Raw genomic sequence first — 27,452 nt, forward strand, 5'->3', positions numbered from 1 at the left:
CTTGGGCCCGGTCGCGCCTGATCTTCTTTAGCACTCTGAGTAGAAGTGGTATAGTCGGAAAGGTGTACAATAGACCGCAGCTCCACTCGTGATGAAAAGCGTTGCAGAGCGTGTGCCGCCTTGGAAATTCCAACGTGCAGAAGTGATGACATTGCGCGTTCTCTTCTGTGGCGAGTAGATCTAACCAAGGCTCTCCCCACTGTTGAAAGAGACCTTGCGCCACCTCCGAGTGAAGACGCCATTCGTGATCCATCATGCACCTGAGGCTAAGTTAGTCTGCCCTGGCGTTCAAAGAACCTGCCAAGTGTTGAACCGTCAAGGAAATGCCTTGACGTTCCAGTCATGTCCAGAGACGCAGAGCCTCCTGACATAAGGTCCACGACCCCACCCCGCCTTGCTCGTTGCAATACCACATGGCGGTGGTGTTGTCCATGAACACCTGCACCACTCTCCCCTTGACAGAGGGAAGAAATGCTTTCAGTGCAAGTAGGTTCGCCCGGAACTCCAGAAGGGTGATATGGATCCCGGACTCCGCCGGAGACCAGAGGCCTCTGATCTCCGCCTCTCCCATGTGGACGCCCCATCCCAGGAGGGACGCATCTGTCACCACTGTGTGCTCCGGTTGGGGAAGGGAGCGTGATCTGCCGCAGACCCAATACTGGTTCGTGAGCCACCACTGCAACTGTTGCGCAGTGCCCTCTGAGATCTGGACGTACTCTGATAGGTCCCCTTGATGCTGCGCCCATTGGAACTTCAGGTCCCACTGCAGAGCCCGCATATGCCATCTGCCATGATTGGTCAACAGGATGCAGGAGGCCATGAGGCCCAGCAGCCTCAAGGTCATCCTGACCGAAACCCAGGAAGAGGGCCGAAAGATCGGAATCATAGCCAGAATGTCCCGGACTCGCTGTTCGGGAGGATAAACCCGAAACTGCGCCGTGTCCAGAACTGCTCTGATAAAGAGAAGCTTCTGAGAGGGAATCAGGTGCGACTTCGGCACGTTGATGGAAAACCCGAGCAAGTGCAGGAGGTCGGCCGTAGTCTGGAGGTGGGAGACGACTGCCTGGGGCGAGCCTGCCTTCAACAACCGGCCGTCGAGATTGGGTAAGACTGAATGAAACCCCTGATCTGCGCAGATGAACTGCGACAACCGCCATCACTTTCGTTAACACCCGAGGGGCACTGGTAAGGCCAAAGGGGAGCACGGTGAACTGAAAGTGCTCGTGGCCTACCGTGAACGGTAGGTAACGTCGGTGGGCCGGCAGGACGGGGATATGAAAATAAGCATCCTGCAAGTCCAACGCCACCATCCAGTCTTGCGGGTCTAGGGCAGACGAGACCTGAGCAAGTGTGAGCATCTTGAACTTCTCCTTCCGGAGGAAACGATTGACGTTCTGAAAGTCTAAGATGGGACGCAGGCCCTTGTCCTTCTTTGGAACCAAGAAGTAGTGGGAGTAACAACCACGACCTACTTCTGGCATCGGAACACGCTCGGTTGCCCCCTTGGCCAAGAGGTCCATAACGTCCTGCGGGAGGAGTGTCAAGTGACCGTCCGACATGCAGTGGGACTGTGGCAGCATGGCTGGAGGGGTAGTCTCGAAGGGGAGGGAGTAACCCCTTCGGAATATCTGCAAATCCCACCTGTCCAAGGTGATGGTGTGCCATTGGGGGGAGGTGATGGCAAATTGTGCCACCCACTGGCCTCTGGTGGGCCTGAAACACCTGACTAGGAAGGTTTGGAGGCAGTGGCGGCAGGGGAGGCGGCTGATCTGAGACTATTGCTGCACAGGCCTGTGGCTCTGAAACAAATCTGTTTGGGCACCCCTTACTGGGCCACGAAAGGAGCGAAATGAAGAAGCGGAAGGAGTATGCGTGGCCGAAAGGCCTAAGGACTTGGCAGTAGCCCGTGAGTCCTTAAAACGCTCCAACGCACTTTTTGCCTTGTTGCCAAAAAGGCGAGTGCCATCAAAGGGCATGTCCATCAGAGTGTTCTGGACATCCCCGGAAAAGCCAGTTGTCCTCAGCCAGGCCACAACAAATTGTGAACTTGGCTGCGTCTCTCCCCTCAGCAATAGCTGGGGAGAGCACCGTCCGGGCCTCCTCCGGACACTGAGGCAGCACCAGCGCAACCGTGTCCCACACAGAATTGGAATAACGGCCCAAGAGGCATGCGGTGTTCACAGACCGCAGCCCTGAACTGGCGGAAGTAAAAATGTTCTTCCCAAACTGCTTCAGTTTCTTGGATTCCCTGTTTGGTGGTGCAGAAAGGAATGCACTTGGGGATGCAGAGGCTTGGACAGCCAAGCTCTCAGGGGTAGGGTGTTGGGAGAGGAAAATGGGGTCGTCTGGGGCCGGGCGATGGCGTCAGGCCATGTTATTATCCACAGGAGCCCCTGTGTTGGGCCTGGACCAGGTGCCCAAGTGAACGTCTGAATGTGCGTCATTAAAGGGCAGCAGCGGTTCCGTAGAGGAAGACGCCGGCCGAAGCACTTCTGTCAGGAGGTTAGTCCTGTCGGCCACCGTAGGGAGCTCGAGGTGGAGAGCCTCGGCTGCATTACGCAACACCACAGAATATGTACCACCCTCCTCCGTAGCCACGGTAGGAGGAGATAGTGACCCAGGTTCTGGAGTAAAATCCAGCTCACCTGCATCCTTCAAATCCTCTACCCAGTCCGGGTCTAACTCGCATGGCGGCGCCGATGTCGGTGGAGGTCGTACAGGGCCAACCAACAGCGGCTGAGATCCATGCATGGATCCATGGGGGTCTCTCGGCGCCGAGCCCGGAGCCGTCGACGACGAAGGGCAAAGACCCCCAGTCGGACCCGCGGGGCCTAAAGGCATCCCGGCGGGGCCCGACGGCCCAAAGACTCGTGCCATGGCTGACAGGAATTCCAGCAGCTAGACCGGAGACGCAGATGGACCCGGAAAGGGCAGTTAGGCCATCGGCAACTGTGTAGGCTCCGCCAGAGCTGCGGAGGTGGCACCACCTGCACCCCCAGCTGTGTCGCGCGACAGGCTAGGGTAAGACAAAGAGCGACCGCGCTTCTTCGACTTCTTGTGCTTCGCCTTACCTGACTCAGAGTGCGAAGACTTCGTCGAACGATGGTGGTGGGTCCGCGACCGGTCCCTCTACCTCCTACGGGACCGGGACCTTGAACGGCGCGGGGCCAACTCCCAGGCCTCTAGCAACTTCCGGGACCGCTCCCGCAAAGTTTTCAGAGCTATGGCCAGGCACTCGGGCACAACTCGGAGTCGTGATCGCGCCCCAGGCAGTAGAGACACTCACGGTGCAGGTCAGTCTCCAACATCGTGCAGGGACAAGCCGCGCAAGATTTAAAACTGGGCATCCCTATACACCAGGAGTCAAAGACTTAAAGAACAGAGACAAAAGTCCCAAAAAACTCAGTCTACAATTGACTGGGGTTACCGCTCTCTCCGGATCTGCGCTTGCTGGCGCGGGAAAATAAAGAACTGACTTCAGCGCGCGTGGGTGCGTCTAAGTAGCTCCAGTAACGTCATCTCAGCAACTACGACGCAAGCGACGTATGCGGAGCCACACGACGACGCCTACCAACGCGCAGGGGTACTGCTGACGAAAACTTTCCGGATCCAGTCTGACGTCTGGGGGTAATTCTAAGGTAAGGAATCTATCACCAACGTGTTTCTTTTAGATATAGCCAAACACCAATCAGCAAGGACAGCACTGGTGACCCTGCACTGGCTTCCATCGGATAAAAGAATTCATTTTAAGACTCTATGCCTTGTGCATAAAGCAAGCCACAAAAAAGGTTCCAAGCTGGTCCAGGACCTTATTACCCTTGCAAGCCAGTGAGATCCTTACGTTCCACTAATCAGTTGTTACTTCCGGTCCCCAAAGTTAAGTGAGCCGGAGATTGCTCTTTTGCTTATATTGCCTCAAAGCTTTGGATCTCTCTCCTGCTACAAATGAGACAAAATGGAATCAGAATTGAAATTTAGGAAACTGTTAAAGACGAGTCAAGTAGGTTCCACATGTCAGTTGCCCTGTGGCTAGTCAGCACTGGGAGGCTTATCTGGACAGCCATGCGCTTTATAAGTCTAGAAGAATAGAAAATAATAGAAGAATGTGGCGAACCTTCAACAGCCAGTCGTCGAGGTGGGGAAGACTGGTACCACAACCTCCAAAGATGCACTGTGACCACTCCCATCTCTTTCGTGAAGACCCGAGGAGCTGAGGTAAGGTCAAAGGAGACTACATAAATCTGAAAATGCTCATGACCCGTCTTAAACTGCAGGTGACGCATATGGGACCGCAGGTATGAGAAGATAAGCATTCTGCAGGTCAAGCGGTACCATCCAGTCTCCTAGATCCAGGACAGACAGAACTTGGGCCAACATGAGCATCTTTAATTTGTCCTTCTTCAGGAAGAAATTCAGAGAGCGAAGAGCTAAAATAGGATGAAAGCTTCTGTCCTTCTTCAGCACCAGGAAATAACAGGAGTAAAAAACAGCCCCTACTTCTGATGACTGGATCCTCTCTATGGCTCCTTTGTGCAGAAGAACCTGGATTTAACAGAATAAACAAATGGTCCTCCAAAAACTGCTCTGAGGTAGATGGGATATGCAGCAGGTATAACAGGTACGGTATAATGTAGCCTTGTTGAATGATATGGAGCACCCACTGTAGGAAGCTGGCTCTGTATATACTATAGCAAAGTAAGGTATAGTGTGCACAGAGTCCAGTGGAAACCCCAAGGTAGGCAGAGGTAAAAGCAGATAATACTTTACTCTCTATTTGTGGTAGTATGGGTGAGCAGTAAGGCTTAATCAGAGGGTAGTGTTGAGCATTTATTGTACACATTCAGCCAAGAAATGATGTCAAACACCCAAAGACTGAACTCAGACCAATTTGTTTGTATAAAAATATTATTCAGTTATTTTATTTCTAGAACCAAGCCAGGCCTGCTGCAGGTAAGTGAAATAATACTTTTGCAGGTATAATGCAGTTCAATTCAATTGAAAAGCAGTTGGATGCAATTGGTTTGATTACAGGTAAGTCAACAGTCAAAATTACTTTACAGTTAATTTTGAGATTACTTTGTAAATTACTTTTAGGATTATTTTTTCCGTTACTTTTTCTATTCAGTGTGATATGCCTAGATAGCACACAGGGACAATTCCTGGAGAAAAGGTAAGTAATTCAGTTTTTATACATCTGCAGTTTTTTAAGGTTTCATACAAACCAACTCCACATTTAGAAGATTTCTTCACAGAAAAACAGTCAATGCAATCCTATGGGAGGAATTTTTGGTTTGCAGGTAAGTACTTGGTTGTGGGAGTTGGGTGACTGAGGTTAGAACCAGGGTTCCCCCAGGGCCAAGGATGCACTCTCAAAGCAGCCTCAGTGGCACTAGGGTGACTGGGTGAAGAGTGCTCAGGCCCAATGGGGGATAGAGGGCCTCCGGTTGGTGGCTCCTCACGAGCAGGACACAAGGTTGTGGGATCCGATTTAGCACACAAGGTGCATCCACAACGGCACAGGGGCAGCTGGATGCAGGGTGCTGTTGCTGGAGTGGAGTGGATAGTCTTGGCATTGTCTTTGAGATGAACCCCTTCAAAGCCTTGAAAGGGGCAAACTTGCTTAGGATACTGCAACACGGGCGAGGAAACGCTTAGAGAGCGCCTTTGGCCTTGCTTTTCTTGAACTTCTCCAATGCAGAGTCCGCCTTATCTCTGAAGAGATGGGTGCCGGCAAATGGCATGTGTTGGAAGCTGGCTCTTTAAGTAATACCTCAATAATCTGATATATGGTATAAAGAGTCCAGGGGTTCCCTTATCAGTGGACAGGGCTTGCTATGCAATCCCAAAGTGCTCTGGTAGGGGGTAGTGTAGTCGAGCAGCCTTAGAGCCAAGGGAGTGTAAGACATTAGAAAATACACACAATGGTCAATAAATGAGAACACGCCTAAAAAAGAAGTTCCACACCAATTTATAAAAAGTAAGTATCTTTATATATTTTTTAGACATCACAGAAAAATAGTTCAGGTAAGAACATTTTCAAATATACATTATTTTCACTTTAAAAAGTGGACACTGGGGCGTGGCCAAGATGGCGGCGCGGTAGGACGCAGGATCGTGTTCCTCCGGCACCGCCGATTCTCTGCCTTGCAATATCACCCGTTCCTGCTGCCATTGTTCTTCGCACATACTCAGAAGGCTATCGGGGCACTGCAGAGCTTCGCCGGAGCGAGTGGTGTGCCTGCAGACGGTGTAGCCGCGGTCCTTGAAGCCTCCGATCGGCGAGGGTATTGACGGCCTTGTGGAGAGCTGCGGCAGCGGCCTGAATTGGGAGTGTGGGTCATCAGAGGCGCTTGCTGCGCTGCCCTCGAGCGGCGGAATCTGCCTGGCTCCCCCGGCACTAGTGCTGATACCTACACGAACAAAACGGATACAGCGGCAGAGGTCCTCCTGCCGGTCGAGCCGAGTGGAGCCCCCGCGATCTTTCTCCTTTGCAGGTGGTGAGTGGCGGAGTGTGTTGCAGCCCGCGCTAATGTAGCAGGTCAGCCCCGAGAGCCTTGTTGGTCCGCAGCTCGGCGGACGGGGTACTCCCCGGGCGGGCTGGTGATTGCTGTGGGGATGGGTGGGGGGGGGGGGTGAGGGGGGGGGGGGTCGTCTGAGGGGCCACCATAGTCCACCAATATTTCTTGCATTGCAGAGCCTGAGTCTGGTCGGCCGGCGGTCCCCTTCCCCCCCCCCTCAATAGGCAGAACCAGAGGGGCAGCGCCGGGAGATCCGGGCTCATTTAGACCCCGACCCTCACAGCGTACATTTCCCTGCTGACGCTGGGAGCTGCAGCCTCTGGCGTTTGAGCACGTCGGGTGCGTGACACCATCGGTCCGCATTTCGGCGGTCGGTGCGCCCCTGAGATTTCCCGGACATGTCTGGAGCTGAGGGGATCGCGGCGTTACCGGCCATTACGAGGACTCGCGTGGAGTGCTGTCCCTGCTCCCATAACACCCCTTTGCACGGAGCTACGTACCTACCGCCAGGCCTTAGTCTGATGAGGAAGTGGGCCGCGACCATCATTTGCTGGTGGTGGGTACCATGGCGGCTGCGCGTGCCAGGAGGGAGAAGTCTCTGAAGGAGCTCCTCCTGAAGCAGACTGGGCAGTCCTCAGCACAGGGTGAGAAAACCTCCGGGGCGATGGACGGTGATGACTCTCCGGCCACCAAAGCATTCATGGTGGAACTATTTACAGCCATAAAAGACGACATCCAGGACCTCAAGAACCAGCTCGCAGCAGACCTGCATGAAATGAGTCGCAATGTTGATGAAATTGGGGAGAGGGTAGCAACCCTTGATGACCACGACGTCAGTAGGGATGAAGAGATCCACCACAAGACTTGCTGCGCCTCCAGGAGCAGAACATTGACTTACAGGCTTATGCCGAAGATCTAGAAAATCGTTCTCGACGGAATAACGTGAGGATTAGAGGCATACCATGGAAGGAGGAGGGGAAGACCTTCGGGCCTATGTTGGGGCCCTGTTCCAGCAAATTCTGTGGGAGGAGGTTACGGCGACCATACAAATGGATAGAGTCCATAAAGTAGGCCTCCCACGAGGTAACAAAGCCCCTCCACCGGACATACTCGTGTGTGTACACGATTTCCAATTAAAGGAACGCATCATAAAGAAAGCTAGAGGCCCAGCCCATACACTTCCGAGGTCACTCTCCTGCAATTTTTCAAGACTTAGCTGCCTCCACTCTCGCCAAATGCAGAGATTTCAAGGTAGTGACCAATCATCTTCGAGAGCACAATATTCCTTACTCCTGGGGTCACCCCTTTCGCCTCATCTTTAAACACGGAGGCAAGCTACTGCAGATTCGCTCTCTCACTGAAGCCCTGAAGATTCTTGGCCTTGATGGCAGCGACACGACGGACGAGGTGGAGCGATCTAGAGCGCCACGCGCCCCCCGCTCTGGAGGATGGCAGCGAGTGGGGAAGGGCATCACCCACCAAAAACCCGATTAGGTCAAACACGACAAGGAGCGAGAAGCTGTACTTTCCACCCTAACACAAACAACAACTCGTCCTACCACCCAATTAATTACGACTCGGATGGCTTTGAAACTGCCACCTAGAGGGGTGCCGGGAGGACGAATCTGACTGTCCCATGGAACTCTTGGACAGTCCCCCTACAGGTAGGCAGCCCAGTACTGGATCTTTCCCGATCTGGGTCGTGGCGCCGGCCTTATCCCCCTGGACTCCTTGTACTCTGACGGACGTTAGTCATGTTTTATTTTTTGATTATCCCTCCCTCTTTGGTGTTTCTTCCCTGTTGCTGGTTTTGATGTTTTCCCCCTCTGTTGGTGGGTTTGGGTGGGTCCTCTCCTCAGTTCGCTCCCCTTTTGATACAACGCGCAGCTGCTGCGCGCTCTCTCAGCCCTTAGCCAACTTCCCCCATCACAGTCGGACAGGCATTCCCGCATAGCTTTTCCCTCTCCTTATTTACCCTCTGGATCTTAAAATAGTCAGTTTGTCAATGTCCGGGGTCTCAACAACCCAGTTAAACGACGGGCCGTCTTCTCTTTCTTAGAACACTCTGGGGGAGACATATGCCTCATCCAAGAGACCCATCTGTTGCAGTCTGACACCCACCGCATGCATCATAGCCATTTTCCTCACCAGTTTTGGTCCTGAACCGGTAGCAAAAGGGGGGGAGGGGGGTAGCTGTCCTAGTAGCCAAACACTTTAGGTTTAGGGCGTCTGTGGTGTGGCCACTCTCCGAAATTAAAAGCCGCTTCGGCTCCGCGTGGGTTCCTCCTCCTGCACTGTGGCTTCCATTTATTCTCCCAATGACCACCCAGAGAAGTTTCTGCTGGAGGCTTGTGCAGAGGTATTACGCTCCCCAGACCGGGAGGTGATAGTGGGGGTTGACCTTAACCTCGTGATGAATAGCAGACAAGATCGATCTGGCTCCCGCTTTGGAGACGCCGGTGCACTATCCACAAAAGGGGAGGATTGGCTGCGCGACCCCGGGATACGTGACGCTTGGTGCTGCTTACACCCACACGACTCAGATTTTTCATACTACTCGGCTGCCCATAAAACGCACGCCCGGCTAGACCGCTTCCTAGTAACCTCAGCTGCCTGGGCCCTTGTCACGGAATCTACTATTGAAGCACGTGCCCTCTCCGATCACGCACACATTACCCTAACCTTGCGCTTCCCTGCAGTGCGTTCTGCTTTCACACTGCGCTGGCGCCTGCGCGACTCCCTGCTCCGGTCCCCAGACGTAGTTACTGACATAAAACAATTCATTTCTGACCATATAGTAACGAATGACAGAGCTGACGCACCACTCTCCTTGATATGGGAGTCTCTAAAGCTGGTAGTGCGTGTAGCGCTCATTGCTAAGGCCGCCTTTGAAAATCAGACCAGACGGACAAAGCGCGCAGAGCTTGAGGCCACCGTTAAGGAGTTAGAAGCCATACACAAGTGCACCGGTGCCTCACGCTTTTGGCGACAGCTGGAAAAGGAACGCCTACAACTCCGGCATTTAGATCTTGACCAAGCCGAGCATGCAGTGATCCACCTAAAGCACAAATATTCTGTTGGCTCTAATAAAGGGGGACGCATGCTGGCACACTGCCTACGCAGCCTACAAGAAGCTCACTCTGTTCGGTCGCTGCGTGACGAGTCTGGTCGACTCCTAACTGGGGACACCCAAATTGTCTCGGCCTTTCGATCCTTCTACCACTCCCTTTATGGGACCGACCCCTCCTTACTATCCAATCCGGCTGTCTACCTGAAGGAGGCTGCAGTGTTGCCTCTACCCGAGGGCGCGGCTGCCGCCCTGGAGGAGCCCATACGCATCGAGGGAGTTATCGCCGCGATCTCTCGCCTGAAGTTGCAAAAGGACCCCAGGTCGGATGGCTTAAGTGCTCTATTTTACAAAACGTACTGTGCTGATCTTGCCCCTCTACTTACCCGCTTGTTTAATTTGTTTGCGGACTCGGGGTCCCTCACCCCATCTATGCTACAGGCCTCTATCTCAGTCATCCTCAAGCCGGGCAAGGACCCTGAGTCCTGCGGTTCCTACCGGCCAATATCCTTATTGAACATAGGCGCAAAGCTGTTCTCCAGTATCTTGGCACATAGGTTAAATCCCCACATGCCGGGACTAGTCAATCCGGACCAATCCGGGTTTATTCCTGGAAGACAGTGTGGAGACAACACCAAGTGTATTTGTCATTTAATCAATAAGGTACAACGGTCCAAAGAAGAGGCCCTTCTCCTGGCGATTGACGCCGAAAAAGCCTTTAACCGTGTACACTGGCCTTATCTGTTCGCCACTCTCGAACGCTTTGGGTTGGGACTCCGATTCCGGTGCTGGATTATGAGCATTTACAGTGACCCTAAAGCCGCAATTTGAGTCAACGGCTTACTCTCCGAGCACTTTGAGGTGTGCCGCGGAATGCGACAGGGGTGTCCCCTTTCCCCCCTGCTTTTTGCTCTGTACATGGAGCCTCTGGCTCAAAGGCTCCGTGACAACCCCCTCGGTCTAGTTCATCCTCTCATCAGCCTGTATGCGGACGACATTATCTTTTCCGTCGCGCACCCACGATCTTCCCTGCCGGCCATCATGCAGGACCTCCGAACATTTAGTCAATTCTCGGGTTTTAAAATTAATATACAGAAATCCCAAGTCCTCAATATTACCACTAGTCCGCACACAGAAGAGGCTCTTCGGCTTTGCTTTCCCTTTGATTGGGTCTCAAAGGGAATCACATACCTCGATTTGACCCTCTACAAAAGCCTGGCGAAAACTGCGGAGGCAAACTACTCTGCCCTTATAACCCGAATTCGGGCAGACCTCCACCGCTGGCGCCGCCTTCCCCTGACATGGTTTGGGAGATTATCCGCGGTTAAAATGAACGCTCTACCACGGGCTCTCTACCTGTTCCAAACACTACACCTGGAACCTCCGCCCCACGCCTTACGACAAATACAAGAGGCGCTTGAGCGCTTCGCCTGGGGCCCGGTCTCCCCACGCTTGCATAAAGCCCAGCTCCAAAGGCCCAAGAAGGCTGGGGGCCTTGCCTTCCCCAACATAACTAGGTATTTCCATGCTTCCCTTCTACGGTACTTAGTAGAACGGAACCGCGCCATGACGGAGAAGGGGGTGTGGTAACCCCGGGACGCTTATTCATCTGCTCTGGCACTGCCCGAAACTGACCCGCTATTGGGAACAGATCCTAGATGACATTGACCGGGCCTTCAACACTTCTATACCTCAGCTCCCCGCTTACACACTCTTAGGCCTCCCTAATGCGATAACATTTCCCTTACGCTCAACCAGGGGGCAACAGATGGCGCTTGCGCTGAATGCTGCACATAGGGTAATATTGGATAGATGGAAATTCGATAAAGTCCCCGACAATGCACATTGGTTGCTCCAACTATGGAATCTGCTTGCTATGGAGAGACGTTCTATGGTAGCGGCAGGAAAGGACAAAGACTATGCTAAAATCTGGGCCCCCTTCCTAACTATTCTTTCCACCAAATTCCGTGAACTATCCTGTCCGCTCTACCTTCGTATCCTGAAACTCATACCGGAAGCCACTGCAGCTACCCCATAACCATGAGCAATGTCGGCTCTTCATTCCCCTGTGATGCACCGACCTCATTACAATACCCGGGGCCTTAGAGTAGACACACGCGCTTTCTTCCCTTTTTAGCTCACTGAGGAGGAGGGGTGGGGGTGGGTGGGTTAATGGGGTTTCCCTTTTATGTTGTGTTTATTGTTTAAAACCGGAACACTGCCTTGAACCCGCGGTCTTCAGAGAATCTCATTCTCACTGCCATGGACTCTAGGCTTCTTTATAGGCCTTCTGGCCCGCACATGATACTACTTCTCAGGCTTTACTCCCCTTTTGACGCGGCCGGCCCGGTTGGGTTGTAGGCGGCTTGCTGTGTTTAATATCTAGTAGTCTACTTTGATCATAGTCCTGCCAGTGCATCCCATTCGCAGCAAGCCGGCCCGCTGGGTTGTAGGCATTCTGCTCATGTTCCTCTGCTTGTGTTCTGTTAATAAAACAGATTTAATACTAAAAAGCAGACACTGCAATTTCTGAGTTTGGTAATGTTATCCTATGGAAGGAAAAACAAGTTCTGCAAACAGGTACACTACATCGTCTTACAGGACCAATCTCCAGGAATTAAGGTGAGTTGTGGGCAATGTCCAAGGCAGCACCAACAGTACATCACCAGTAGCACGAGAGGGACGGGTAATGGGTGCAAATCAGCATCAGGAGCCCAATGTGTTTCAATGGGGATCAGTCTCTGTAAAAAGAGGCTCTGGCTAGGAAGCCAGTTGGGCTGAACCAGAGAGTGGGCTCAGGCCTTGCGATACTTGGAGACGGCTTTGGTCCTCTTCCCGAAGCCTAGGGGATACAAGTGCAGAGGTGTCTTTAGGCGTTGGGTTTTTCTTACCGGAGTAGTTGCCGTTGAGGGGGCCTGCATGCAGAGACTGTCGGGAAGTCCAAGAGGGGTGAAACCATGAAGGACTCGGCCTCTGGAGGGCTGAAGAACCTTCCTAGCACCATTGGCCCACTTCAGATAGGGCCGGAGGTGACGAGTACAGTGGCTGCTTCAGGAGTTGGTTTTGGCGGTTCTAGAGGCCTTAGTCTCTTTTTTGGAGTTTTTTCTTGAACCGGTCCGCTGTTCACGGGGGGCATGAGTGCTTGTCGAAGGTAGGCAGTTCTCTCAAGTTTCTGGAGTCACTGCTGCAGGACGAGTCGACTTTGATGCCGTTTTTGACAAGGACTGCAGGTGCAGGCTGGCGGTCTGGGGCCAATTCAGGTGCTCTCTTCAGTCATCTTCTGCTTTTGCAGCCCTTTGGTGTCCGCTCTCTTCTCAGGTCGTCAGGATCTGCTTCTCTAGTGCCAGAGACTCCCCTAGATACTAAGTTTAGGAGTTTTAGGGGAGTGTAGGGTAGGAGCCAATGGGCTACTGACCTTTGGGGTCACTTCAGTGCTATATGACCACTTCCTCCGGGAAGTGGGCATAACCTTGTCCCAGAATTCCTAGGTATGGCATCACAAAGATGGCGGAGTTCGAGAATGGTCCATGGGGATCAGGGGGTCGGTAGATGAGGCTTCCTCAGAGGGTGGTGGTAGGGCTGGCCAGTATCTTGAAGTGAAGGTGTTCCATAAGGTCTGTGGACTCGTTGGTTGTCCACATCCCAGTAGCCCAAATTAGGGGTGGTATTAGCCTGAGGATGGCACAACTACCTGACTAGATACTTTTTTGGCTGTCCAGGTGCCAAGGTGCTCTGGATAGGGGGGTGGCAACCATTCCTTTGAGGGGGACCCGATTTGCATTCCAAAGTCGACGGCTCCTTTGAGCTCACCAGCCCCTGGAGAAAGGGGGGGGGGGTGCGTGTGTGTATGTATGTATGTAACGGGGGGAGGAGTTACAGCCTATTCCCAGACAGGCTTCTATTCCCGATCTCCTGAGAGCAGAAGGCTTTTATCGTAGGAGGTCAGAAACTTGGCTCGAGTGGCAGGCTATCAGAATCCAGTCAGCAGGCCCACCAGGGGCTAATAGGTTTTTAGGAGCACCGCTAAGATGCCCCCCCGAGTGCATGTTGTGATCATTCAAACACTGGCACCAGTGTTGGTTTATCTAGACTAAATGTTTGATAACAAACACCCCTCCTGGCACAATTTGTGATGCAGCCCTTAGGAACTGTCTTTAGTGCCTCAGGCCCTAGGTATTAGGGTACCATTTAATAGGGTATTACAGAGGGTGCTAAATGTTCGCCAATTGGGAGGAACAATTATACAGTTTTGGGAAACAGCTCTGGCCCTGGGGACCTGGTTAGCAAGAAACCACTGCACTCCCAGTCGAAATCACATCATGTACCAGTCAAAAAGTGGGGGCTACCATGTCAAAAAGGGGCACTTCGCTACAGCATGTCTGCTGACAATGTATGGATTTCTACTAAAAAAAAAGCTTGTGGACCTCATCCACTCATGGCACCAAAGCACCACGCTGGTACCATCTTCCCTGCCTAGACAGTCAGTAGTGTCCAGTCCTGAAAATATCACATTCTTTGCTGCATCCTGTCCATTTTGAATCCTCCGATCTAAATTTGTGTGAAACTCTTCCGGAAATGTGGACAAGCTCTCACTGACCATATCCCATAAAACATATAAATATCTGCCTAGGAGGCAGCTGGCACTGACTGAGTGCAGAACAAAGCTGACAGAAGAACATGCTTGTTTTCAGAATGCCTCCAAATGATTTAATTCTCTGCCAGGAAGAGTTGTAGAAAGGGAGTTGGGATTTACTCTGGTTGTAGAAGCCTGGGCAACCAGACTTCCTGCTGTAGGATGCTGGGTGGGGAACGCAGGGTCTCCTGGGGTAGGCCTGTGTCATGTGGGCACCTGCTTATTTACTGGCAAGAGCAAAGTTTGGCCCAGGTGCCCATTAATGTGTCAGTGAGCGCTTCACTAAAGAACAAGAAGCTTCTCAGTAGATGCAGAACCTCTGTCAGCACATTCATATTGAAATCAATGGATGGAAGCTGTGGTTCAAAACTTTGTCCATACGCCAGCAAAATAAGTTGATTCCTCTATTGGAAGGTCAGAGGGAACCCAATCCACAGTTAGTAGAGGTATCCAGACCACTAGCAGCTTGCAAATCCATGTACAAGTTTATGTATTCATAATATTGGGCATCACTCCCATCATCTCCGTTGTCATCTCTGAAATTATACTGACTTTAGTTTGAGTCTGAGCAAAAGAGTTTGTAAAGAGCTTGTGGATTATGTCTCAATAGTGAAAGTGTTACAACTGAGTCAGAATCAAGCTGTACCAGTTGTTGCTTATGACGCGACTTCAATTGAAATCAAGTCAAATGTATTTCCGAGTAAGACAAGTATGTGGTGCAGCAGTAACTGCCTTATATCAAATTACTGGGACATGCCCCTGAATAAGAGACAGAAGGATCCGAAAACAGAATGGCATCACTTTTCATTAAATCTTTTCCACCTGGGTATCTTTATGGTGTAAAAGTATGAAGTCCAATCACCTGAAGAAATATACTCGAGTTTTTCATGAAATGAAACATCCATGAATGAGTAAGATGTGAAGGGGTGTTTAATTCCTGAAAAAATGTTTTGTTACCATCATGAAAAAACGTCTCCCTCCATCTACACAAGCCTTGGAGATAGGCAAAATTAACATAAGTAAAATTACCAGAATATGTAAAAAAAACTGATTTGCTAATACAGAAATAGCCATCTGGAAATACAAACCAGCAGATACTATCTTTCAGCAATACAAAATACGAACAACATTAACTATTGTGATGGGCTCAGCCATGAAGACTAGAGAGTTGAAGATTTGCACGATAACACAGCTGAAGGATAAAGCACAAAGTTTTTGAATGACTGTTTTCCAAAAATTTTGGTTAGGGAAAGAATTGGACAACGAGGCATATATGTGCTTTGGAAAACAATGTAGAACTCACTTCTTTGCACAAAACAACAATCTGCTGCAGAGAGCAGTGTTTCGCTTCTCATCTTCCAAGTCCTTTAACACTTTACAAGGCTTAGCAGTGGGCAATAATGCGGTCTGACCAACTCAGCATTACTATGGTCCCTCTTACAGTATTCCTGGAGGGCGACAGAATAACCCACAATAACGCTGCATGTAAAAGGGTGCAGTGCCACAGGCTATTATTAAGAGATGCTGTCAAGCTTGGCACAAGCATCCTCTTTTATTCCTAAATATGTTGTTTTTGCCAACATAAAACACTCCTTATTCTGCCAACATAACATTTCATTTACATTTCTCTTAACATCAACCCAAATAAGCCTCTATATTAAAAGTAGTACGTGATTCTTTAGTTTTCAACATCTGTGCAGAAAGATGGTGGAATTTTGTGAAGCGAGAGGAAATATCTTTTGACAGCGCCCCACCATACTAGTTGAATTACAATGTTACTGAAATAACTTGCATTATTTGAAATATCATGTAAAGTAGAAATACCACAAGCTATAGCAAGAACTGAAAATATGGTGCAGCCCACACTAGAAAAAGAAAAGAAAACTTGAAGTAAAATATAGAAGTGCAGGAAGAGCTTCTTACCATGGTGAACTGCTCATTTTTGCAAACCATGCAGGTGGTTTCCCTTTCGTCTGGGATCCAGTGCCTCTTTGCGGGTGGTCTCTCGGGTGGAACAAATTCCGGAGAAGATTTGCTCCTTCTCCTAGGGCCCTTATCCCTTGGGGGAGCGGGTGTCTGCAAACGTGTGCTAGCTGTAAAACAGGAGCCAGTGAGGAGTCTGCTTCAAATTTCCACCCAGCGGGCCAGAATACAGAGCAACATCAAGGGCAAAGCCTCTATACACTCACCTCCTACAGGCATGCATAAAGTTTGTGGGAGATTTTCCTTTTATCCTTTACATTTTCATTATGATTTATGTTTGGTATATTTGTAAACCTCAAAACATTCAACCACATGGGGTATCTTGTGTGGAAAACCAACTAACATAACCAACCCTGTGGAACTAATTCCAATGAAAAGGGAGAAAAAAAAAATCTAAGATCTTACATCTCAAAGCTACTCCCCAAGTCAAAGCAAACAATGTCTTCAACTGTTGACTTAAAAGTGGTCTGAAGTGGTTGGTTTTCACTGGGACAAAGACAGCTTTACTATACCGCTGGTAGATTTACATGTCCATAAAAATAATGGTTGTCCACTAGTTTCCTGAAGCCATGATCAATACTAGCAATTAATTTTCATAAGGCTGGGTTAAAAAAAAAAAATAGTTTCAAAGAATATCCTATTACATTTCATTTGTATCTCTGTACATGTAGGAAATACCATCACTACTGAGAATGTTGGTAAAATATTATATTGCCCTCTGATGAAGAAATGGCCTTCATGCTAGAAAGTCATGTAGATGGTTTTAGGTCTATAGGGCTGAATCTATAGAGTTGCACAACATTTAAGCTCGGTCTTGCTCAAATCAAGATTAGCAATACCTTATGAAACACTATCAGATGCAATAGATCAAGTGTCAGTTGGGTAGGATCTTCCGCAAAATGTCTATTTCAGCGGACCCTTTCCCAATATTTTGAGATTATACAGTTTGTATTTTTAGCCAGCATCTTTTAAAATTCTTATTTCACAATTATCATTCACCTGAGAAACATTGATGGTGAATGCAGTTAAAAATGTAGCACTTGTAACACTGGCGAATTCTATGATGACCACATTTCCACTGGGCAATGGAAACTGGAATATATAGCCCGTCACTTCATTATAATTTGCTGTCTGGTTCCTGTGAATGTGCAAAATATAGATGTATAGAAGACTGGATTATTACTAACTCACTGAGGTTTAAAGATCTAATATAGACTTCAAATAATTAGCCAAAGACTTTTAATACATATTACTATAGTTTACTTTCGGGATCAAATGTGTTCAGTCATGTTGTGCGCTGCACATCATAATAATTGAGATATGAGGAGAGCTCTTCCCTTCTGCCCTAAAATGGTTTTATTTTTTATTCTTTTGGTCCTCGTCCCTGAAAGATTTTCTTTAACACAGCAATAGATGAACCGGTTAGGTCCACCACACTTAAGAAGGCAATGCAGTAGAAATTAATGGTTTGCCCATCGCATTTCAGCAGTTAACTCCTCACGGTCCTTTTTTCAGGGAAACATATCACCTGTCGTTTGCAACACTGTTTTATTTATTTGAATATGACTTCGCTTACAGCAGCTCATTATCTTTTTGTAGCTAATAGAAGCACAGGAGTGGAAAATTGAGGCTTAAGATTCAGGAGATAGTTGTCTCTTGTAGAACGTTGCTCTACACAATTTGTTCGAAGATGTGGACTTGCGTACACCCACTATCCCTCCTGGGGTTCAGGCCATCAATCAGAACCCTCAAGCCATCTCTGCCTTGGGCATTTCTTTTAATCTGACTACAGGTGTAAACCATCTCCTTGCAGTCAGCCTTGTGGTGAGGTGTTTCTTGGCCTTCCTCTTTTCCTTTTCCATTGAGGGCACCAGGTAAGGGCTTGCCTGGTCCTATTTGATGCAGGCTTGCGGAGGGTATGACCTATCGAGCCCTATTGTGTTTTCATGATTTCTTCATTGAGTTGGAAATTCTGCTGCCATAGGTCGTTGTTGCTGAAGGTGTTTGTCCAACGGATTTGGAGGATTTCCTCAGACAGGTGTTGATAAAAGTCTGGACTTTGTTAGTGAGGGTCACTGTTGTCCTCCAAGTTTCTGCTCCATTCAGAAGGATTGATTTTACGGTGATGTTAAAAAGCCTGCTCTTGGTTTGCAGCATTAGGTCCTTGGAGTTCCAGATCTTCTTAGCTGAATGAAGGTATCCGTTGCTTTTCCGATTCTTGCCTTGATTTCAGCGTCTGCGCTGCTTGTCTATGACACTGCCTAGGTAATTGAAGGCCTCAACCTCTTCCACTGCATCACCTGCAAGAATAACTACAGTTGCACAGGACACGTCAGCCTTCAGGATCTTGTTTTTCACCTGTGGATGTTGAGGCCAAGCTGTGCTGGTGTGGCTGCCACACGGTATGTCTTTTCTTGCATCTGCAGAGGGGTATGGGAGAGTAGGGCTAGGTCATCTGTAAAGTCCAGGTCATCCTACTGCGTCCAAAGTGTCCACTGGATCCTATTTCTCTCCTTGCTGTGGATGTCTTCATGATCCAGTCTATGGACAAGGGGGAGAGAAAAGGCATGAGCACACAACCCTGGTGCTTGGTCCTCGATTGGAAGGCATCCATGAGTTGTCCTCCATGGACTATTTTGCAGGTCATTCCCTCTGAAGAGTTCCTGATGATTCTTACAAGTTTATATGGCACATCATAGTGGGGGAGGAGTTTTCAAGGGGTCTCTCAATCCACACTGTTGAATGTCTTCTCATAGTCGCAGTTGACAGACGGGAAAGCTCCATTCCATTGACTGTTCAATGATGATGTACAGTGTGGCAATCTGGCATTGGCCTGTGCAGGACCTATCTTTGCAAAAGCCAGCTTGCTGATCTCGCAACTGAGCGTCGACTTGTTCCTTCATGCTGTTCAGGATGACATTATTGAACACTTTGCCTGGGGTTGATGGATTAGTTACTTACCTGTAATCCTAGTTCTCTTCCAGGGGTATCCTCATCAAAGTCATAAGCACTAGAATATTCCCGCCCATGCGCGGGACCCCGGAAACACAATCATATATGTGACAAACATATATGTATCTATATATATATGTATCTATATATATGTATCTATATATATCTATATATATATCTATCTATCTATCTATCTATATATATATATATATATATATATATATATATATATATATATACACACACACATTTATATATATAATAAAAAAGCAACTGCAGCCTTTCATAACTAGAGCTGAAAAATGCTGTAAGGACTCCCCTGTATATCATAAACAATACATTAAAAACCAGGGAAAAACAACAGCAAAGCATGTTTGAAAACTGTTTAAATGCTTAGCACAATCTCTCAGATAGGACTGAAAGCATTGACAGCTCACAGGCTGCATTGCAGAAAAAACAGCCTAGAAAGGCTGAAAAGATAACTCATAGCAACATAGACATAAACTGGCACCGTGCCTTTAAGGCAGCCATGACCCCCAGCTTCCCATCATGCCTCAGGGGTGACAGTTAGGTCAGTTGTTCTTTGCGGTGACTCAATAGACATGACACAAAGAGTTGACCATTCCTTAAAAACAAGGGTCCTTTGCCCTGGGAGGCGGGAGGGTTGCTTATGGCTTTGATGAGGATACCCCTGGAAGAGAACTAAGATTACAGGTAAGTAACTAATCCTTCTCTTCCAGGGGATCCTCATCAATAGTCATAAGCACTAGAATAGAATAGCGAGCCTCACTTCTTCCACCTGCGGGCAAAGGAAAAAAATAATTAATAATCAAGCTCAGATAACCAAACTTGAAAAACCCAGATATCTTATTATCTGAATAGATTCCTCAAGGAGGCTTGGCCTACTTGAGTATCCGCTCTGGAATCGGATTCAAGACAATAATGCCTTGTGAACGTGTGTGCCGATCTCCAAGTTGCTGCCTTGGAAATCTCTGCCATTGGAACATCATGCAAGAAAGCTATTGTAGCCGCTTTATTGGAGAACATGGCGGCCGGCTGACGCCTAGGTCGCGAGCTCCGCAACCGTTTGGCAATATGTTATTTATTTTTCGCTTTTAGGCTCAATCAATGCTTAAACTAAACAGTTTTCTTACTTCTTACAACGAGCAGTCGCCGTGGTGGTTACGGTCTGGTGGTGTAGAGAGGGCGTGGGATTGCTGCTTCGCTTCCCGAAACAGGTTCCGGGGACCATCGGCTGCGGTCTGTTGGCGGGCTGCGGCGGAATCGGGAGTGCACACCTGCGGAGCCTCGGAGCTTCGTCGGCCCCGCCCGAATCTCGCCAGTGTCCCGTCGAGATTGTGAAACGTGATCAGAGGCGGCCGATTCGGTCCTGCTTGATCCCGCGGAAGACCTGAAGATCGGAAGACCTCGCTACCGGCACTTACTCTGTACTTTGGATTTCGGAGAACGGGTGAGCAGGGGGGCTGTAGGGGGGGTGAAGCGGGGGGGACTGGAGAAACTTTGTCTTGGCCCTGGCCCTGATCGATGCGAGGTCGCTGTGACAAGAGGAGTGTGGCTGTTGGGCAGGGACCCGGTGGGGCATTCAGAAGTGTGCTCCCCTTGGCAGCGTGGTGGCATCTAAACGATAGTAGTGCCAAAGACCATTTAAAAAGTGGATTCTGGACAAAGGCAGCAAACTCCTACCAACAGTTGCGAGTGGTAGCATCTAGGCAAACTTTTAGGGGGCCGCCCTTTAAACTCCCTGTACACCTCTGGGGATTCCTAAACTATACCCGGGGTGTATGTATCCAAGACATCCAGAATATTTCGAAGGTGTTTAAAAATACTGATTTCCATGCCCTCCCACTTGTTCTTGATAATGAGTTAAGGGGCTTTGCCTGTATGAATTCAACTAGGAAAAAGGGTTGTGGCAAGAAGAGGGGCCCCTCTTTATCCAAGTCTTCCGTACTGCCCACAGGGGACAAGAATTCTAACCCCATTAATCTTATTGATTCTGACCCGATTGATCCTATTGACGCTAATGGCACTTTTAGCACCCTAGAAAATGGTGTTTGAGGGTCGATCCTAGCGTCAGGGGGTGACGTTTTTATACTGTCTGATGAGACCTCTGAGCTGTCTCAGGAACAAGAGGACGATTTGCGTATATCCCAGCTAAAGTGTCCAGTCAAACACATCAGTAAAAGTCAGGGGCCCCAGAAAACAGAAGGTGGCACAACAGCGGTGGTCTCTACGAGGGCTGCAAAAACAGCAAAAAAAGAGCAACTAAAGAAGGGTTCAAATATTAAAATTACCCCCTCATTGGGCTCTTTCTTTAAAATACAAGAGAAGCCAGCATCAGGGATTGTCTCAGCTACCGAAATGCCCTAACCTGCACTTTCAACCTCGTTGACCACAATGGAGTCACCCAATAAATACCAAGTACTTATGTCAAAAGAGCTGAGAGAAGATAAGGAGCATCCCACGGAAAATGTGTTAGAAGGGCTCTCTCAAACTGCGGGCCATACATTGCCCCCAATACCCGAAAACCCCTGTACAGTTCTAGGTAGCTGTCAAGATACAGATATTCCCCTGGGGGGCAACATTGGAGGCCTTGTGGCCTCATTATTAAAGGAGATGAAATTGGGATTTGCCAAATCTGAAAAAAATCAACAGAAAATTCAGGCCACCTGTGAAACTTTGGAGATGAAATTCAATGCACTTGCAGAAAGAGTAGTGATAGTGGAAACGGCCCTGGAACAAATTAAGGATGAAGTGAGATTCTGCCAGAGTAATAATGAAAAAGCTTCGGCTGCAGAGAGAGAGCTTCGAGATAAAATTGAGGTCCTAGAAAATAACTCTAGGAGGAACAACCTGAGCTTGTTAAATGTCCCAGAAGCCCAAGAAGGACAAAATATAAGGTCCTTTGTAGTAAACCTCCTAAAAGAATTTGTTCCTGATTTGGACGAAAAAGAGTTGGATGGAGATATACAAAGGGCCCATAGAGATCCATTCAGACTTAATAGGGATAGGAAAAACCCGCGAAGAATCCTAGTCAATTGTAAATCGTATTCAAGAAAAGAACGCATCCTGAATAAGGCCTTAAATTCTGGCACCCTGTCTAAGGATGGGTATAACTATAAAATTCGCTCCAACATCTTCAAGGCTACGGCTGATAGGCAATGGGCCTTAGGAAAATACATGCAAGACCTCAGGGCAGAAGGAGCTACTGTGCAGATGAAATTTCCAGCACTCCTTCACATAATGTGGTGCAACAAAACCTATAATATAAGAGATCCACAAGAAGTGGAACTGTTCTTGGAACGCATTAAATCTAATAGAGATATGTAGTTTAATGAGCCTAATTTGCCTCCAACTAAATATGCCTTCGGTTGCGGTTCTCAAACTGGGCAACTAGGATTGCTCATGATAGTGGGGAGGGTTCTCCAGGGTGGGTACAAGTATGGAACTTTTCTTTTTTCTTTTTTTAGCCACTTGGTTTGCTTTTTTGGGTGGGGAGCAGAGGGGAAAAAATCTTTTTAAAAAATATACTTGTCCGATATGTATAGGGTATAGCAATCAGGGTCGAACCCTAAACCAGGGAAAAGTGTAAATCCAATGTGTAATCTGAAATTAATAACATGGAACGTGAACGGGTTAAGACCGAGAGGGTGGAGACAAAATTTCTTTGAGTATCTCAAACCCTTAAGCTTGGATATAATCATACTACAAGAAACACACCTCCTTAGGGAAGAATGGCTTGAAGCCATAAAGTTTGAGAGCTGGATTGGAGAATCAGTCTGTACAAACCAACCGTGTAATACTAAGGGTGTTTCTATTATTATTAAAAAATCTCCACACTGTACATTGGTAGGACAAATTGTAGATTCAGGAGGAAGGTGGGCCATAGCAAACATAAAATACAGAGCTTGTGCATTATCGGTAGTGGGCGCTACTATGGTCCGAACACAGATGACCCCGCATCCCTGCTATCTTTGTATGTGCAGCTGATATCACAACATACACCAATTATATTGGGAGGCGATTTCAACATTTTGTTAGACCCCAAAAAAGATAGACACCCCCCTAGTAGAATTCGCAACCTACCTAGAATGCGACAATGCTTGAATAGGCTTATAGAGGACTTGGACCTAGTTGATATTTGGAATTCCAGGGGTGATCAACTTAATAATTTCACCTATAGGAATTACAAATATGGTCATGCCTCAAGAATAGATTTTTTTCTGGTCGATAAACTTTTAAGCAACAAAGTCAGGAGAGTTCAGCATATGCCCGCACATCTTTCAGATCACTCTCTGGTCCAATTAAATATAAAGTATGAGACAGCTCAGAGTGAAAAAAGGTGGACTCTAGATCGGACACTCCTGTTAGATCAAAAAGTTATTGATACCTTAAGATTAACAACTGAGAATTACTTCAAAGAAAATAGTGGGGGTGAAGTCTCAGACAAGATAGTGTGGGAGGCGTTTAACGCAGTCATCAGAGGAACGTTAGTTGGCATAGCATCGGGCAAAAACAAAATGAAGGGATTCAAAATATCGAGACTAGAAACCGACCTACTAGAAAAACAAGCAAAGCTAGAATTTACAACGTCAGAAGAAGACCAAAATATCTTAAAAAGTGAGATCATGAATAAGAAACAGGAATTGTCCCTTTTCCTGGACGAAAAGATAAGGAAGAGGTGGCAAGCTAGCTCTTTGTCAAATTATGAATGGGGAGAGAATTGTGGTAAACTCTTAGCCTGGAAGCTCAAGACTGAATCCAACCGAAATAAGATAGCCGCTATCCATAAGGGAAATAGCAGTCAGTTAGTTGAAGATAGAGTAGGCATAGAAGATTCATTTGAGCATTTTTTTCAGTCACTATATGATGAGGACCTAGCTCCCCCGCTCACAGCAGTTGATGGTTTCTTGAATAAGTCCAAAATTAGACCGGGACTCCTGTAGAGCCCTAAATGCTGAGATCATGCGGAAGGAGGTTCTAGATGTAATAAGTAACCTTAAAAAGAGTAAAGCAACAGGACCCGATGCTATACCTAATGAATTCTACATTGCCCTGAAAGACCACCTAGGCCCCAAACTGACTAACCTGTTCAACACTATCTTCCTCGAGGAGGCATCAATTCCTAAACCCTGGAACGAAGCAACGATTAGCTTAATTTGAAAACCTGGCAAAGATCCCTCCTTTTGCGAATCATATAGGCCAATCTTGCTTCTTAATGCAGATTATAAAATCTTTACCCAGGTATTAGCAAAAAAGACTTGGTTCTCTTTCTGGTAAACTAATACATGAAGACCAGAAGGGCTTCATCAGAGGGAGACAGTTGCACGATCTCACACACCAACTGATTGAAGCCATTGATGTTGCTACTCAAGAGAAGGTACCCCTAGCAATATTTACATTTGATGCGGCCAAGGCTTTTGACCGAGTTAACTGGTCTTACTTACGACAAGTCATTATACATAACAACTTAGGTCAACATTTTTCCAGGGTGATAGCAAATATCTATTCAGCCCCGACGGGGAAAATATTGATTAACGGTTCTACAACAAATAGCTTCCAAATCAAGAGAGGTATGAGGCAGGGGTGCCCTCTTTCTCCACTACTCTTTAATTTATATATAGAGCCGTTGGCCAACATGATTAGGATCTCAAAAGAAATTATCCCTTTTAGCTTTAACAACTGGGAGTTAAAAGCGGCGCTATTTGCTGATGATTTAATGGTCTATTCGAGTAATTTAAATGAGACATCTAACAGCATGAATGTATTGCTAGCAGACTTTGGTGAAATCTCTGGTTACCAAACAAATCAGCAAAAAACAGAGGTAATGCATTGGAATATACCCTCCTCCTAAATCGAATCTAAAAATGAAATAAGATACCTTGGGATCCAAATATCAAGAAATATTGATGAAATCGCTCAGGTGAACCTGCAGTTAAAAACTAAAGAGATGAGGAAATTATTGAAATCGTGGAGCTGCTTATCTTTATCCTTCATAGGGAGGGTAAATGTAATAAAAATGACTATTTTAGCCAAGTTTACTTTTGTTTTCAACGCTATCCCCTTGGAGTTCAATTCACTCCAGATAAAAAAGATTCAAAGTGAACTGAACACTTTCATTTGGTCGTCAAAAATGTCCAGGATAGCTTGGAAAAACTTGAGCCAGAAAAAACATTGAGGAGGGATAGCTAGCCCAGACCTCCTGATGTATTATAAAGCCTTTCATTTCAAGAATACAAGGCATCTCTTTCGAGAATATGACTCGTATTCCACTTATTGGAAAGCAATAACAAATCATAGTCACTGCTTTTATAAGTTCGGTCATCCAAAGTTCTTCAAAAAAGTTAAACTAAAGGTCCTAAGATCCGCATTTAAACTTTGGTCAGACAAAGAAAATTTGGCAGTAGACATACCATAGCCCGCAAGCTCCGATATGGAATTCTCCAGGTACTACCGAATGTTTGCAGGACTCTCTAGCTCTCCCTCTGAAAAGGGCTGGAATAACAAATTGGGGACATCTCATGGAAAACGGTAATTTAAAATCATCGGAAGAGCTGGTAGTAGTAACGACAAATGAAATCTTGAGGTTTAAGTTTTATCAGTTGTTTAACTGGGCTAAAGTTTAAGCTATCTGGCCAGATGATGTCACAAACTTAGAGGGTGAGTTACATAAAGCCCCTGGGAAGAAAGAAGTATCGAAATGGTACTGGAGCTTAGTGGAGAAGAAGAAAGCAGACTATGATACTCCAGACCATAAATGGAAGAAGATCTTTCCGGCTGAAGACTTGCAACAAGCTTGGCAAGTATCCTGCACTTATTTATGGCACATTATCATTTCTGCACCTCTGAGGAAAAATCATTTATTTACTTTGTATAGATCATATTGGACCCCCGAAAAGCTCTCTAAAATGAATATCCAGGTGACGAAAAAATGCCCAAAATGTGGTGAGGGGGAAGTAAACTATATTCACATGTTCTACTCCTGTTCCCAACTTGATCTGTTTTGGAATGAAATTGGTAAGATCATTGGCAAAAGTTTAAACTCGACTATCAAGGTAAGAGCTTTTATCATCATCTTTGGCATTATGGGTAGTCATGATCTTAATATTAACCTAACAAAAAAACAGAAATACCTTTTGTTTACATTTATGCTCTTGGCTAGACACGAGATTTGTGGCTACTTCCTTCTCCCCCCTTGATTGATGAGTGGGTTCGTTCAGTAGAAAAATTTAGGAATTTGGATAGAGCTAGGGGGGATTGTAAACGAACAAAACATTGGGAACTATGGGATAATTATAGGCGGTAGTATAGGGAGGGCTGTCCAATGATTTAAACACCGCGATCAAAATAATCCATGAGTTTATAGTTGCGGGAATAAACATCATGTTGGCTCATGGAATCGTTGGATTTAAGGCATGGCCTCTACCTCTGCTCCAAGGGTGGTCAATGTAAGAGGAGACCCGATTGCTAAATCAACAAGATCGCATGAATGAGGACAAAAAAGAAAAAAGAAATAAAAAAAAAAGAAAGCTATTGTAGCCGCTTTCCCCCTAGTGGAGTGTGCTTTAGGCGACAACAATAGGGGTTTATTCGCTAACTGGTAAGCCAATTTTATACAGGACACTATCCATCTCGAAATGGACCTTTTGGAAGCTGGAAAGCCTGTCCTCATGGAACCATAATTTAAAAACAATTGATCTGATTTTCTTATACCTTTTGTTCCCTCCAAATAGAACTTGAGCACTCTCTTAAGGTCTAAGGAGTGGAGCGAGATTGGGAAAAAAGGATGATAGGGAGATTGACTGGTTAACATGAAAATCAGATACAACTTTTGGAAGAAAAGCAGGGTGAGTCCTTAACACTACCCTGTTGTGGTGAATGGTAGTATATGGCTCTTTGGCAGACAGCGCTTGGATTTTACTTAGTCTGCGCGCTGATGTTATCACGACTAAGAAAGCGGTCTTCCATGTCAAATGCTGCAACGTGGCTTTATGGATGGGCTCAAAAGGAGGACCCATCAATCTAGAGAGGACTAGATTCAGCTCCCAAGGAGAAGAAGGAGGCCGAACAGAGGGATACACTTTCTTCAACCCCTGTAGGAAATCCTTGACCACCTGTAGTTAAAAAAGGAAGGCTGTTTTGGAGACTTTCTGTAGGGCGTAATGGCCGCTAAGTGTACTCTGATCAAGGAATACTTTAATCCTGATTTGGCCAAGTACAGGAGGTAAGGAAGAATTACCTCCTCCTGCCCTTTGGTAGGATTAAAATGATTATGAGTGCA

At 47.3% G+C, this 27,452-nt stretch overlaps 1 protein-coding gene across 2 annotated transcripts in view; it reads right to left on the reverse strand.

Moving 5' to 3' along the window:
* The window catches only part of ZFYVE26 (zinc finger FYVE-type containing 26), a 740,905-nt gene that overhangs the window by 336,759 nt on the left and 376,694 nt on the right, over window positions 1-27,452 (reverse strand). For both annotated transcript variants that reach the window (XM_085627201.1, XM_085627200.1), the window contains one exon: window positions 16,142-16,311. In XM_085627201.1, coding sequence (XP_085483327.1) covers window positions 16,142-16,311 — 170 coding nt within the window. The remainder of the gene's footprint in view (window positions 1-16,141; window positions 16,312-27,452) is intronic.

Source organism: Triturus cristatus, chromosome 9, assembly GCF_964204655.1.
Source record: "Triturus cristatus chromosome 9, aTriCri1.1, whole genome shotgun sequence".
NCBI lineage: Eukaryota > Metazoa > Chordata > Amphibia > Caudata > Salamandridae > Triturus > Triturus cristatus.